General features: G+C 40.7%; 1 protein-coding gene across 3 annotated transcripts in view; it reads left to right on the top strand.

The window, feature by feature from the left end:
- LOC111873950 overlaps positions 1–15,910 on the top strand; it is a gene marked incomplete at its 3' end in the record, with an annotated part of 781,441 nt that overhangs the window by 398,499 nt on the left and 367,032 nt on the right. For all 3 annotated transcript variants that reach the window (XM_033755285.1, XM_023869061.2, XM_033755286.1), the window contains 1 exon segment: positions 8,587–9,038. In XM_033755285.1, the coding sequence (XP_033611176.1) occupies positions 8,619–9,038 (420 nt within the window).

Genomic DNA, 15,910 nt, shown 5'->3' with positions numbered 1-15,910 from the left:
TCCACACCTCTTGTGGAAAGTGCCTAACATGAGAGTTTCATAAGAGCAATATAATACGTACACAGAAAAAAAGAACAATATAGATCATGTGGAAACAATAGTGAATAGACGTATACAGAAATCAGTTGGGCAATGTGTCAAGGGTTTCAGCTCTCGCCCAGACTGTTCAGTTGTAACTGTTATGAAGTGTCATTGAAATATGACACTCCTGAACAGTAACTGCGCATTTATACACTGAAATGTCATCAAAATATCAATAAGTATTCTTTAGTTCAGTGTGCGTTCTTGTTATTTCAACAGTTTGGTTGTTGGTGTTCAACTGATTGTAGACCGGGCGGGTTCGAGCAACAGTATCCTCTTTATCTATATTGTCATGTTTTTATGGCCCCATGATCAACAATAACGGGTTCTGGATTAGATGATTTGATTTATTAACGCCTTGTTTTACAGCCACTCTTAATCACAATTAATTTACAACATCTCACAGTAAATGACTACCTAACCGTTGCTCCGACCTGACTGGACTACGATTGTCTTCTCTTTTAGTCTTTCTTCTACTGTAACCGACTTGGTCTACAATTACTTTACGGCTGTCTTCAGATTTACGAATAACTTTGTTCTAGGTTCTAACTTCTATTGCCATTGCTCCGGTTCTTACCTGGCCAGCTGCTTATATAGCGTTACGGTATCCTAGGATACCTTATTCGTATCCATGGACACGCCTCTGCATTCCACAGCAACGAGCTGGTTTGTGTACAAGAATCGTATCCCCTCGCAAACGTGATTGCCAAATCGTTTCTTAGAATCGGTCTACATGCCACAATATTGTCACGTGCAGGGTGGTACGCATGACGAAAATGACGTGACGTGTTCTAGGTCGGATGATTGGATTTATTGGCACATTGGTTACAACCTCTCTTAATCACATTTACTACAGCGCTATCACTGACTTACACTTTATAATTCACTGTTACACACGCGCTAGTTCTCTGCTGGTAATATAATTAAAACACAGGAACTAGCGCTTCAAGTCACTCCAAATATTACACATGAATACAGTCGTCTAATCGCAATTTAAATCTTCACAAGATGACGAACTTTGCGTGACTGTTTCCTACAGAGATCTCAGAACTCACCGGCTTCCAAGTCCAAGTCACATTGCGACTGACGGTCAGTCAGTCAGTAAGTCTTGGTGTCGAGCCCCATCTGGGCTCATGACCAGATATGTATTACTGTTTGGCATTTACGGTCTCGTTTTGTGGAGCGCCCTCTCTGACCAGAGGACGGGTCTGCCTTTCGTATATGCTGCTGGCCCTTGCCAATTCAGTCTTTCTCGGGGTCTGAGTCACTTGGGACTCGAGACCATATTTTACTGTCTCAGATTTGAGACTCCCCTTTTCGTCGCCTCCTACGACTCGCAGGGTTGGTCAATATAACCTCGTTATATAGCCGCGGCACGGCCCACACAGAAAATAGTCTCTCTGTTGTTGAGGTTTGTTTAGCAAGCCGTTGCATAGCAGCGGTCGCCTCGTGGATACCATAGAAAACCAGTCACATGATAGTTATCTTGCCAGTCAATTTGTGCGCTGACTGTTGGTTAGCAACGAGCTATAAACATTCGTCGTATTGTTGCCTGCGCGTATCGCGGGGTGCCTACCAAGCCTTTGCCTGGCAGTGCGTTGACATGTCAGAATGTTATGGGGGTTGTTTCTTCGAATTTCGGCCGGATCACCGTCGATTCTGGGTCAGGTTCTTCGTGGTTGCACACACAGATACTGCAGTAAGACCTCAAACTATGACACAACCGCTTCCGTCTACGTGAGTAACTATTCATAAATGATCCTAAAATTCTGAATTACTGAGAGCGTCCTTAAATATACATATTATAAACCAACAGTCCTATATAGACAGAAGGGTCATGTTGAAAGTCAATGACTCAATACAGATTACAAGCTTCAGGTGAATATATAACAATGAAAAGAAACATCAGTAGCATTTGAGATAATTCAAACAAAGTTTCTGGTTTGGTAGCGACAAATTGCTCCCATAACAAGTAGGTCAGTTGATCAACTATCCTCAGAATCGTGGTCTGTTCTGCACTATGACAATACTCTATCAGGATACCTCAGCAAGGACTGGAACACGTATTCTTCTCTTGTTACTAAAGAGGGTCATTTCTGTTGTCGTGGTATTAAAGTAAATGGACTTTTTACAAAATATTTCTCGTATAGTTTAAGAGCCGTAGCAAAGCTGCGACAAAATATATTAAAGAATTCAACGTAATTATAAATGTAAATTTTGTTTAGCGCATCAATACTATAAAAACTCATGTATGATATTTGCAATGTAGTAATTTCATACACCGAATTTCGTCACCTCCACCTCCAACATTTCATCTATGTGTTTATCCGTTGCTGTGTAAATATTTTTAGCGAGCCGTTGTTTAGCAATGGACGTCTCTGCGGTGCTTCTCTGACTGCACACTTCCTGCTTTCAGACGTCATGTTGCAATATGTAACTTTCTACAGTTTGCCCTTAAGATTGTATACAGAAAATAATGTTGTCCAATTACTAACATAAAAATTATTTATAAAATTCTTTAATCACCAGCCCCTTTCTTCTTAATCAGCAAAATGAAGCAAAAACCTATAACGAAACGATATGAATGAAGTACTATTGACACAGAATTTTTAAATTTCCAGTAACCATTATCAAATAACTGGTCCTGTAAATTAGTAAATGTTTTACTACAGCAGTAGCTGTAGTAAAACTACAGCTACTACTCTCTGCATTCCAAGCCATTCAACTGCTCACAAGATGGAGGCGATACGTTCCTCCGAAACGTCGGCCAAAACGAAGAATATACGGCGCCTAAACCCAGAAGACGACTTTCTTCATAGTAAATGTTGTTATTATTTTTATTATGGCCATGTGGTCGCACTTTCTGTTCAGTCTGAAACTTACAGTGAGGCTTTGGCGTTTCTTCCTGCTTGATAATCAGAGGTTAAAGATCATGTTCGAGGGACAGGAACATTTTCGATGGGGTCACGTTGTATCTTATGCAACCGCCGCCTCAGGGAGAGAAAACGAAACACCTGCTTCTCTACTCCACTCGGTTCTTGGACTGCTGCAGCTCTGGCTTTCCTCTTGTTCTGTACAATTCCGTTTGTCAAGAAAGTGGCAAGCAAAGCTGTACTTTAAGAATGCCATCTTCTGGGATGTGACGCCGTTTGCATCTTGTGTGAACCGACTTTTCGGAGGCACGTATCGCCTCCTTCTTCAGGGTAGAAAAATTCCGAGCGAGGAACCAGCGTGAGCAGGTGGTTGCAGCATCAGGTCAATTTGCGGATCGTTAATATAAGCGTTCATAAAAAAACATGATTTGATCAGTTAAATATCAGCAGCTCAAGAGAAGCCCTGTTTCGTGCAGTCATTCATCTAGTCAGCCAGTTAATTTCGTTAGTTTCTTTTTGTTTGTTTGTTGTTTTGTTTTTTGTCAATTAATTGATTAGTTAGTTATAATTCGTGTCTTCTTACAGTTAGGATTTTATGGGTTTACGACACTCTTCCAATGTTAGTGTTTTTCGCTTTAAATGAAATAAATTTGTTCCAGATTCCAACTTGGGACTTTATTCACGTATAAATTGACCAATCCTTTTTAATGTTACTATAAGGGAGATTCCATGATTTGGGGATAGAATTTTCATGGATTTCATCAGTAACTCTAAGCGAATTCTGAGATAGTACGCCTACTTGGAAACATGTCACAGCTACTTCTTCACACATCATTTTAATTCTCCCACCACACAAAATTCTGCTTAAAACAAAAATCGATAGGCCACGTAGAGAGAGAAATGAGGATAACATTACAACTTATTTTACCTAAGCAAGTTAATATTTTGACTTCACTGAGGTGATTCAAAACCGATTACATAATAACAATGATTATTATAAACCGACTTTATGCAATAGAGTCCATTTTGAGAAGCTGATATTCGCTGAGCTTATTAAAAATGTCTCATATTTTATAGAACCAGAAAGTTCTTGGACATGTCCACTAGACCCCCCCACATGACCTATTCTAAGCAAATTGAACCCATACCACTTCCTCAAATCTAATGTCCATCAGATTCATTTTAACATAATTTCCTCGTGTAAACCTACATTTCCCAAGTGGTTCCTGTTTCTCTTCACGTGTTACGACTGAAATTTGGCACCAAATTCTCATCTTCCAACGTTCTCACGCGTTCCACTTCTCTCATACACAGTGAGTTCACCCTCATATATTCTCCAAAGAATGCGAATTACGAACGTCCTCATTGCGTAACCTTTCGTACCCTGCTGTTACTTCCACTCCCTTAGGCCTAAATTCTATCAACAGTTTCTTGCTCACAAACGCCCTCAACTCATATTCATCTCTAGACGTGAGAGACCAAGCTGTGCCCTAGCATTAAACAGCAGAAACTTTAGTCTCTTAGAGAGAAGACGGCAGCATATAATATTATGAAGTGAATGGTAGCAAACATTCTCGTCTGTAGTTTTCTCTTTTCCTCTTCGTGAATATAAATTAATTTTGTGTTAGAACTTTGCCAGATTCTCGAAAGGTTAATTAAATATGTTTATATTGTAACTTTAGCATACGTTAGGAGATAGGAATATATTCTTAGACCTTACTGTATGTATTTCTAGTTTAATGTCCTTATTAAATTCTGACATATTTTCTGTATTGTTACGTGTAACCGGGGTAACGAATAATTTTGGATTCTAAATGTAATGACTGGATTTATTTGACGTCACTATTACAATTACATTCGATTATAACAGTTCAACATTTAACTCCTTGTGGATAATGAATCTCTCGTTGTTGCCTGGATCTTGTATTAATAGCTAGCCTCTAGTCTTCTCGAATTCTGCTTAACTTTGAAAGCACGCTGATTCACTGCCGACTCACTTCTTCTCCTTCTGACTTCGCTACTGCCACTGCTGCTTTGCTGCTACTTTATATTTGCTTTACGTACCGAATAGGGGACACCAAGTCGAACAGTTCAGCTATCCGTTGTCATGAAAACATCTCCATTGTGCAGGTAACGTCTGTCTACGTTGCCGTGAGAAAAATGCTTATCGAGCCGTTGCTCAACAATCGACTGCTCCAGCTGGTCGTCCCGGATACATGTATCAACAAGCCGTTACCTATGCAATGGATTCACATGTCACAGTATTTTGCTTTATCATATTGTGACATGTTGCGCAATGGAGGACACCCACGTCCCCAGCGGTACGTGGCGGTAACGTAGCGCTCGCGTTACTATGGTAATAGGTGAGTCCCCGCCCCGCCACTCTCCCCACGGTTATGTTTTCGGCAAAAGAAATTAAAATCATCAGGACAGACCAGAAACTGATGTATCCTATTCAACTCCAGTTCATCCTGTTTTGCTTGGTCTTTCCTAATGACGTACTCTAAGCCGAGGTTCAGAAGCTGTAACAGTAAAGCATTCCTGAACAGTAAATGCATTATATGTCAATGTTTACCTCTAGGGACTGTTCCATATGTTCCGGCTAAACGCGTTGCAAATGACCTAGCTAGTTTCGTTAGTATATCAGATTACGTGACATTGTTATGAAATACTTCTCTCCTAATTCGGGTAAAGGATTTTATGGTGTCCATTATAGGTTTTGGACCCTTAAATTGTCCGCCCGTTACTTCTTCAATATCTGGATAATGATGAATACCTGATCAATAGGCGAGTTGGTCGATGAAGTTGGAACCTACACTGATGACACTCAAAACTTCGTCGATACTGGTAAATTTAATTTTGCCATAAAAATTATTGCTAAATTTTTGTACATAGTCCATAGGAATATGGTTTAAGGTTCTCACAGAGGTGGTTATGGGAAAAGTCATCTTCTGCCTTGTGGTCGGAATATGAATCGACGTTTCGGGGGAACGTCGGTTCATATACAGACTACAAGGCACTATAGCCCAGAAGATTATAATTTTCAGTGCATATGAGTTATCGCCGTCAATAAGTAATGCAGTAACTCTTATCGCCCTTCTGCTGTTGCAAAGTTTTTCCGAAGAGTAATGAATGTTTCTTGATCTCAGAATGTAATGTTGCATATCGCCGGTTTTCTCGGATGATTTTAGTTTAATTGATTTGTCATTTAACTAAAGTGATTATTAGACATTTATTTCATTTGAAGGTTAATATATTTAACTTTGACATAGGTTGATGTATTTTTTTTTATTGCTAGTGGGGTGGGACTAAGTCCCTTATACTGCGGCCACTTCTGGCCTTTTGTACCAGCCCTAGATGATAGGTGAGGGTGATTGTGGAGCAATTGGTGGAATGAAGATTGGCAGGGGAAACTGAAATACTCGGAGAAAACCTGCCCCAGCGCCACTTTGTCCACCACAAATCCCACTTGACCAGACACGGGATCGAACCCGGGCCGCCGCGGTGAGGAACCTACGACTATCCGCTTGAGCTATGTTTATGTATTAACTTAAGTATTGTGGCGTGCCGCCTAAAAGCCGGAATATCTTAAGAGAGCAGGCGTCTATTTCTAGATAACACCGCAAGAAGGAAAAATCAGTCACGCGTTTTAACAAGCCGTTGTCTAGCAATGGACGCTCGCTGTGTTCAGATATTTCGACTTTTAGGCTGCACGCCACAGTATGATTTTGAGTTATTGTACTTTTACTGTTTTGTCTTACACTAGCAGTATGCTGTTCATTGAAGGTTTCGAGGAATCGATTTGGATGAAGTTTTGACGGCTTTTGCACTCATTCATCTTCGAGTAAGAAACTTTGAAGTGACACGCCCCACAGACGGAATTATTTCCAGCTGTCAAAAGAACGTTAAAAGTGAAGGCAACCAGAAATATATTAGAGCAATTGTGATGCAGCTTCTCGGTTTAAATGTTCCAATCTTTGCGAAATGATACGTAACTTCTCTTGACATAGTCACGTTCTAAATTTTCGAATTGTGTCAAGGATAAAAGGCAAAGTTATCCATATGCTTAATTCAACGCTGTGAAGACGTGTGTGGGAGTGAAGGAATAGCTAAATACATTTTAACCTCCGCGGTAAATGGAACTGAGTGGTCAGCTTCACGTCCATTCCACCTTAACCTTGGTGAAATAGTCTTTCTTCTCATTAGATCGGAGGGTGGATGAGCCACAGACGTGATCTGGAACCTGTGGAGATGAGAAAAATTAGTTTTACTTGCCGGTAATTGAATTGCAATTCCCCGGGTGTCGGGTGCATAACCTATCGCTATACAGACTGAGGTATCCCGGCTCCTGTCACAGAAACTGAAATTGCTTCTTGTCAGATCTTCGGATGATACGGACGTGTTTCTTGTACTCTCCGAAATTCAAAATTTTAAAGTAAAATTTAGCTTCACATCTCGGTAGTGTACTCAAGTGTGCGAAGAACGCCTCATACGCAAAATTCATTAAACCCTTAACATTTACTGAAAATTAAATTTACATAAATTAAATTGATCAATATTTGCTTAAATTTTTTTCTGAATTAATTTTTATAAACGTACCGGTCACGGTAACCAGGCGGTATAACGCATGTGATGTCTTCGGTCGCTCGGAAGAAGGGATCGTGGGTTCGAATCCCACACAAGACATGGATGTTTGGTATGTGTATATATTTATTCTGTGTTTGTGCTGTCCTCTGTGTAGGTAGAGGCCTTGCGACGAGGTGACCACTCGTTCAAAGATTTCTACCGCTGTAAAATGATCAAAAAAAAAAACAACCTCGACACCCTAAAGGTATAGGAGGAACGGCTTAAGTAAAGTAAGTAAAGTAATTTTTATGAGCATAATATATGTAACGGATCGATTTGACGTCGAAACTGCGAACAGTACATGAAATCCGAGTTACTGGTTACATTGTATTTCCATACAAAGTAACTTGTGCGCCTTCTACACTACAGCCTTCTTGGCAAATAAACCAGACTTTGTTGCCAGATTCTGGGCTTAGATCGTTAACAGGTTTGATAGCTCGTGTCCAGGGTCTCCTTTGTTGCCCGATTACGTTCCTTTGCCTCCTTGCATTTAAATTTATGAACTCATTTCTCTTACAAAGTTCAAACCTGTCATAATATCCTTGGTACTTTAATTCCGTAAATCCTAAGAAGTAAAAGTAAAGGTAAAGCTATCCCTGTAACAGGCCGTGGAGGCCCATAGGGATGTGAGATGTTGAGGTTCCCACATTTCCTAGATAATCGGCTCACAGATGGCGGTGAGGTTGTCAACCTTACTCGCCGCCCGCCTTTAACCTCTAGAAAAATTCCTGGTAATCATTCCTGTTAGAGGCTGAGTCGACCCCAGGGCCATAGTGCTGCTGGAAGGATTGGGTACATTGAAAAAATCCACCTCATCGGGATTAGATCCCGCGACCTTCCGGCTTGTAGCATAATGCCTCAGCAACTACCCTACCGCTTGCCCCCAAATTCTAAGAACACGAAGTGAAATGGAGCGTGAAATTGGCCACAAATATCACTAATTACCACAGAAACGAAAAAGGAGTTACTACATAAATATACTAATAAAACGTTTTTCTTGTCGCAGGATGTTAGCACTCCTCTCCTGAAGTCGCCATAATGAGCCGCGACGATGTTAACATCCGCCAACACCGAAGCCGACTCCTGCAGCTGGCAGAGTCCACTTCATCCAACAGCAGCGTGAAGCGGCGCGGCTTCAGCAATGCCCAGCTGCTGCGAAGCAATGGTGGAAGGAAGTTGCTGCAGGAATTGGTGCGTAGTGACCCCAGCTACACACCCAACATCGAGCACCTCGTGTTCCCCGACAGGCGCAACAGTGCCGTCACGTCGCCCATTACAGCCACTGCTCCTCAGAAAACAAGTTCCAACTCCAAGCCAACTCGGTCCAGATTGGCGGAAGTTTTCGCCCTCAGCAGGTACTCCCACCACTCACACCAGGCAGGCAGCGTCGACTCCAAAACCCCTAAGTCATCGGCGTCCACCAAAGCCAGCAAATCTACTAGGAAGTCATTAGGAAGTGTAAGTTGTAGCAAATACAGAAGAAAAACTGTCTTAGAATGGAATTACGAGGAACCTGACATGCCCCCATAAGGTTTCTGTTTAAAATAAAAAGGCTGTTTAGGCATAAAGAAAGCCTTGCCTTGTTGGTGCTAGAGTTAAGTCCCAAGACCACGGACGAAGTTGCACAGGGTCAGGTTTCTTTCCGAATACTTCCGTTTACCCTGTCGTCATTCTTTCATGACTGTTTCGCACTTGTCTCCTAACATCTTCATCGCCAGAAGCTGATACAATTGGCTCATCACAAATAGCCGTATGAATGGACAGTACATAGCGCGAGGTCTTACAGTATTCTTATCTTCACTCCATGTATAGGTACAACTATTGCAAAACCACGAAGTAATACAATACATTTATTTTGTATACCGTTACTGAGAAGTCCACATTTTTATTTTTCTGTTTTTTTTATTTCTTTCTTTCTCTGCTATTACATTTCTAATGCATATTCCCCAATAGAATACCGCAAGTGTTCTGAAAATATCTGTATTTTACAGACAGCCGAGATTCGATTGTATCCCATTTTTGACATAAATATTCTCTCTCATATAAAAATACGGAGTACGTAAAGCACATAATGAAACAAGAAATAAATAATTCAACAGACTGTTTGCTGTTAAATCATAAGGTCTTCTTTCTGTTTCAACCTTAAAGAGTTCCCATTTGTTGAAATCAATTCTGAATTTTCCTTCTACTCATATTCTAGGAATCAAAAATATCTTCAGATAAAGATAGAATTCCTTTTAATACAGGTTTAATTTAAGCAGACTTTTTTGTACTTATAAGATTTGAGGATTTCACGGCGGTGATTATGAAAAATGCCGTCTTCTGAGATGTGGCGCCGTGTGGCTGCAGACACCTGCTCACGCTGTTTACTCGCTCGCAGATTTTTATACCCTGAAGTTGGAGGCGATACGTTCCTCCGAAACTTCGGTTTACACAAGAGCTACACGGTGCCACATCCCAGAAGAAAGTATTTTTGAAGAATATACAGCGTCCGGGAGCAGGATAATATACAGATCATGATAACGTGAAGAGTATTTTGAGGGGAACGGTGTTGGCCTAATAGAGAAACTGAGGAAAATCACGAAAACATCAGATAGGATTCCTGGTGTTCCGACCGAANAAATGTGACAAATCCCCCCCCCCTCAAAAAAAAATGACTCACTATACCTGATAGGTCGTCAGAATTAGTTCCTGAAAATGTGGAGCATCTAAAATACAACTACATCAAACCGACCGTCATTATTTAATTAAAGTTCCGTAAATTCGAATGAGTTTGTAAATAAAATACGTAGCCAAATATTTTACATGTCACAGTAGCAGTTGTTTCTACGGTAAGCCCGCAAACACTCTTTCTTTCCATATGCTTACCATAATCTTCCTTTATCTGAAGTCTCCTGGGAACAGCACACACGCAGCGTGGACCTACCATTCCCGTGACATGTGCAGTGTCACACTGTGTCCATGTGTATCCTTACTGCCTCCAGAAGCATGCATATAGTTCGGAGTAAGCAGTTCCAACTGTCATGAACTCTAAACACTACAAATTCGTGATTCGTAATGACGGAAGTTCTTAATTTTGTCGTTCTCATTCTTAAGTTAATGGTTAAGGTGTGATTTATACACTTTTTGCCTTAAGTGCGTAATGAGAATTCATCATACGAAGTTTATGTTTGTACGTCTATCAGCTTCTCTGATATCCAAGTTACTCAGTCGCGCCTGATTACACTGATATTGAAGCTCTGTGCTCAAAGTTGTGTGAATTTAAACTCGATCCAATACAATTATAAGCTTCACTTCATCCGAAGTAAATATCAGATTCTAAAAATTTTGTCAAAAAAATTCTCATACCAAACATTTGTGTCAACTTAAAACATGCAACTGGATAGTACTGTACGTAAGGTAAGGTAAAAATTAATTAAGCACTACACCATGAAAGCGTATGGGGAAGTGGATATATAGATTCACATTTTCTTGACCTCGGCACTATTTGTAGGTGAGTGGTCAACTTCACGCCCCGGCCGCTTTGTCCCCGGTACCCATTGGATGGGAGGCTGATGGGTACCAGAGCCGGTCTAGACGACGTGGAGAAGAGAAAATTCTTGACCCTATCGTGACTCGAACTCAGACTCCTAGATGGTGCATCCCGTAGTCAGTCGCTGTACCGACTGCACTATCCCCACCGCTCACTGGGTAGTGTGTTTCTTTCCATGGTTCTTGCAGCCCATTCAGGGCCCAGGACTCTTATTCAGTCCCGTAATCATTTTTGACAGACGGGGGATCGTCCCGTCGCAATGCCGCTACCTGAACAAAGGGCAAAGCAAACACAGAATAAACACATTACACATCAAATATCTATGCCCTGAATGGGATTCGAACGCACGATCCCAGCGTTCGAGCGAACGAAGATAATCTATGACTTAGATCTCGCGGCCACTGTGACCGGCTCCTTGGATAGTATGTAAACTTTCAATTAAAAGCACTTTCAGTATGACATCAGATATAATTAAGGAAATAGAATAAAACTGTTTATAACTCAGACGTTTCTTAAATGTCTACCGTCAGCTTTGAGAGATACAGAATGTGAGACTTTTTGCTACTGTTTCTGTACTGTTAAGTTGTCAGCAATGCATTTGAATTGCACTAAATGGATGAAAAGATCAACGAGCGACACGAATACACAAGGAATGCACTTAGAATACTTAGGCCCTGTGTTCTCTCCCCAAACTTCGAATCTTGTGCTCATAAGAATGAAGTTCCTTACACCAATCCTGACTAATCTGCAACTAATACGACGAATACTCTAAGAGCTGGAGCATACAAAAGTAAACCGAAAAGAATAACTGTGAAGAAACACGAAGAATTGGAATCTACATTCTTGCAGAATATTGTCAGATTTTTGTAGTTTGCCTTCTTTATATCCAAACTTACAAATCTCATACACGTTTCGTGCCAAAATATAACGATATATATCCTTTGCGTAACTTCTCGAATAATCTCCAGTTACCTTTTATATTACAAAATATGATGTAGAAAGAATAAGTCAGGCCACTGATGCGTTGGATTGGCTCGCTAGCACTTTATACATGAGACAGCAGTTAGAAATCAACAAGACAACATGGAAAGGTAACTAATCGGTTACGGTGCACATAACTCGAAGAAATGTATTTGGATTCCTCTACATTGCCGGTAGCCTATCTCCAGTAAACCCATGTAAATATTTACTGTGTACAAAGGCATTTGGAACTAAGTTGCAGCATCTTAACTCTACGAACAAAATATCACGAAAACACTACAGTGTACAAGAAGCCCTGCAAATGGTTTAATTTACATACTTAATAACTTGTCACGGTACTCAAGCTGTGTGCAGTTAGCAAGACTACTGGATGGTTTCGCTTCCGAGGAAGCCAAACTTATTCTCCTTTGTTATTAAATTCACCGCTGCAATAGAATGTAAGAAATGTCACTAGACAGGTCATATGCAGTCTTCCCTGCCACATAGTGCTGAAATTCTACTGTTCTGAAACATGGGTTTTCAAACAGTGGTTAGATAAATTCTTGGAAGAAGGGGGAAGGAGGAAGGTGAAAGGAGAAAGGAGGAAAGAGGAAAGAGGACGGACGAAGGTCGAAGAAGGAAGAGGGCGCTCCCCAAAATGGCTCACTGTTTTGTGTTAATATTATTTTAAGACAATATATGGATGGTGCCGCTCTATTTTAAAATGTCATATTCATTTCCAAAATCTTTTAAAATGGCGAATGATATAATGATAATTTTAGTTTCAGAACTATTTATTCACTCCATAAGGTTGTAATTCCCAGCCGATGAAGCTGTTCTCGCCGTCAGTTATTCTGCCCATCTGAACGTGAAATGACCAGTAGCAGACACAGCATTGTTAATCTGACAAATGAAATGTTGATATTAAGTTATCTAGTAAAGGATCTGCCCTTTGAAGCTGACTGAAAAACTTAAGTTTAAAATAATTTAAACCTGACACTTGCCAAAACTAAACTGATGTCTTCGATATTTATCGTTCCGTTTGTATTAGTATAATATAATTTCTAATTCCTCAGCCCTATGTTAAATTATTGATACCTTCTTTCCTTGTGAATTTTCTTTAATATCACTCTTTTGTCTACCCCTATGCATCTTAAGTTGTCATTTCCCTCTAGGTTTTTTAGACGGAGGTTGGTGTATTTCTTATCTCCCACATAAGTGATAGCTGTCTTAAGTTTCTGTATGCCTGTGTCAAAGAAGTCTACCGCCTGTGAGCTTAGCCAAGTTTTGACGCCTACCATCAGCTCATTATTATTGCTGAAGATCTATGATCTCAGCCACTGGTAGTCACTTGGAGCGAGTCCAGAGCTATAAGGAGGGTGGTCAAACAACTCCCAGTTGAAATGCTCCAGCGGTGCTTGACTTGGAGTAGCTATAGGTGGAAGCGAATTTTCATGGAGGAACACTAAACTGAATGTCATCGATCTCTACGTATTGTTCTGAATGGCCCTATGCGGTTTTTTAGTGTTTCGCAATACAATTCTGACGTTAATTGTGGTCCCTTGTTGCAAGAATTCCACCATCAGCAATTCTTTCCTGTCTCAGAAAAGAGTTGCCATCATTGTTCTGGCAAACAACGTTTGTCTGGTGAATGTGTGTGCATCCACAGCTTCAACTGCTCTTTCGTTTCAACATTCACAAATGAAACCCAGGTTTCATCACCTGTTACTCGAATGATATTGTCACGTATTGGGCGTATAACGCGACAAATAACTTCACGCCGTATTTGATATAGCGAATTTTATTTCACATTCGCACTTACAATCACCCAAATTACAGATTCACAATTACTGCTATCTGCAGTATCACAAATACTACACTCCAAATGCCACAATACAACTGACTGGTTGCTGGCTAACTCGGAACTAACTCGGAGGTAGCTCGAGGACTAACTGTGAATAGCCTTCGCTGCTCCTCATGTAGCCTCGATCGGACAATACAGAAAACGGCCACGTAATAAGCACCCTTGTTGCCTGGCGCTGTGTTGCTAGCAACGCTAGCGGTAGTAACCGCTGTTACTACCGTCGTCTCTCGCAATCCTGTTTACTCGCTCTGCCTAGCAACCCGCGATATCCATTGGTGACGTCACCGCTGTTGACTCGCATTGCATAGCTACCAGGATGCTAGGACTCGGCTAACTTCGGCTCACTTCGGCTTCGCTCAGCGCATCACGGCTGGCGGGGGCGGCGGGAGGGGCGTCATCCATAGCTCAACACGTCACAATATGATTGAGAAATTCATCGTCATCCTTGTGGTATGACTATCAAATTTCAAAGTCGAAGCCATTCTCTGCGTTTTGTGTTCACCCGTGAGCATTTTCGGAAACCGTCTTGCCCAAAACTTATGATAGCTTCGCCTAACTGTGCTAATCTCGTAGACAACAGTTCGTGAAATTCGTGGAGATTCATACAAAACTTCTGAAATTTTGAAGTGCGTCTTTCACAATTTTTTTGGCCAACGTTTTGAACAAGATCATCACTCACTATAGATGGCCGACCACTTCGCTCTTCATCGTGAATATTTTTCGCCCATCTATGAGCATTTTATGCCATTGCCTTAATGATCCTTCACTCATTACATTTTTGCAGAAAAATTGCGTATAGTTCACAATGGATTTAAGAAGCACTCAAGTTTTATCGTGAAGAAAACGGATAACAGCGCGAATTTCGCAGCTGGTGGGATTATCAGGCTCAGGACACATCATAACTCACTCTGTAAGGAAAAGGACAAACACTATGTGACCAGTTATATGATGGTACATAAGACAGTGACTCGTGTGACGTTACCTCGCATGCGCGAGCTCGCCTCCTCTCCTGCATCTGATGTTTAAAACAAACGAATGTTACTTTCCGAATAAGCATCATATTTAAATTCGTAGTCATATTGTCAAGTGAAGCACTCCGAGCAGAAGGAATTCTCTGTACAAAAAGAGACCTTATTTTAATGCGGAAATCAGCTTCCGGCTACCGTCGTTACTACTGAATATCTGTGTTTTTATATTGAGCCCTGAGGTTGAACTCTGATTGTGCAACTGTACTTTGTGTTGTGGTATAAAACCTGAAAAAAAAGTAGATACAAAGAGATGGAAGTGGGTTTTCGCCGCAGTCCTTTTATTATATTATTAATAACTCAATGCATAAACATGTCATTTTCTAAATGAAATTATATCCGTAAAATATCTCATATTTGTATTTAACCACAAATGTGGATATTTGTCCTGCGGTTCCTATAGACACAGATCTTCATTTCTTGTGCTTGCTTCTTTAAATATACATCCCATAAAAACACGTCAAATTAAAGTTACAAAATCTCAGGCAGGCTTCATCGTCATCACTTAATTCGATTGTACTTCAAGTCTCTTTTTTTTTCAGAAATGGAATAATATCTGATCTGAACGTTATGTGAGACAGCGGCATGAATGAGTGGACACAGAGTATTAAAAATCAGCAGTGTAGTATGGAAACCTGTCCCTCAACAAAATCAAACACCAGTATTTACTACATTTAAAAGGAAAAAGAATATTTCGGTCCTTTTTTTTTATTCGACAATATACGTATAAGCTATTTTCCTTTTCACGCGTTCACAATCGGTAACGTCGATAAGTACGAGTTACAGCGAAACCTCGTCCAGGGCTAGTGTTAGGCTCTTTAGAGCAGCGATTAAGTCAGTCCGCATTGGTTGAATCTTATACGTTACATGTTAAACAAAAACATATGAACACGCCTGCCTAAGTTCCAGTAGCACCTGGATCCGACTTTTCTTCCCTTTACTGCCCTTT

This window comes from Cryptotermes secundus, unplaced genomic scaffold (genome assembly GCF_002891405.2).
Source record: "Cryptotermes secundus unplaced genomic scaffold, Csec_1.0 scaffold777, whole genome shotgun sequence".
Taxonomy (NCBI): domain Eukaryota; kingdom Metazoa; phylum Arthropoda; class Insecta; order Blattodea; family Kalotermitidae; genus Cryptotermes; species Cryptotermes secundus.
Note: the sequence above shows the minus strand (reverse complement) of the source record. Positions and strands in the feature narration are given on the sequence as shown.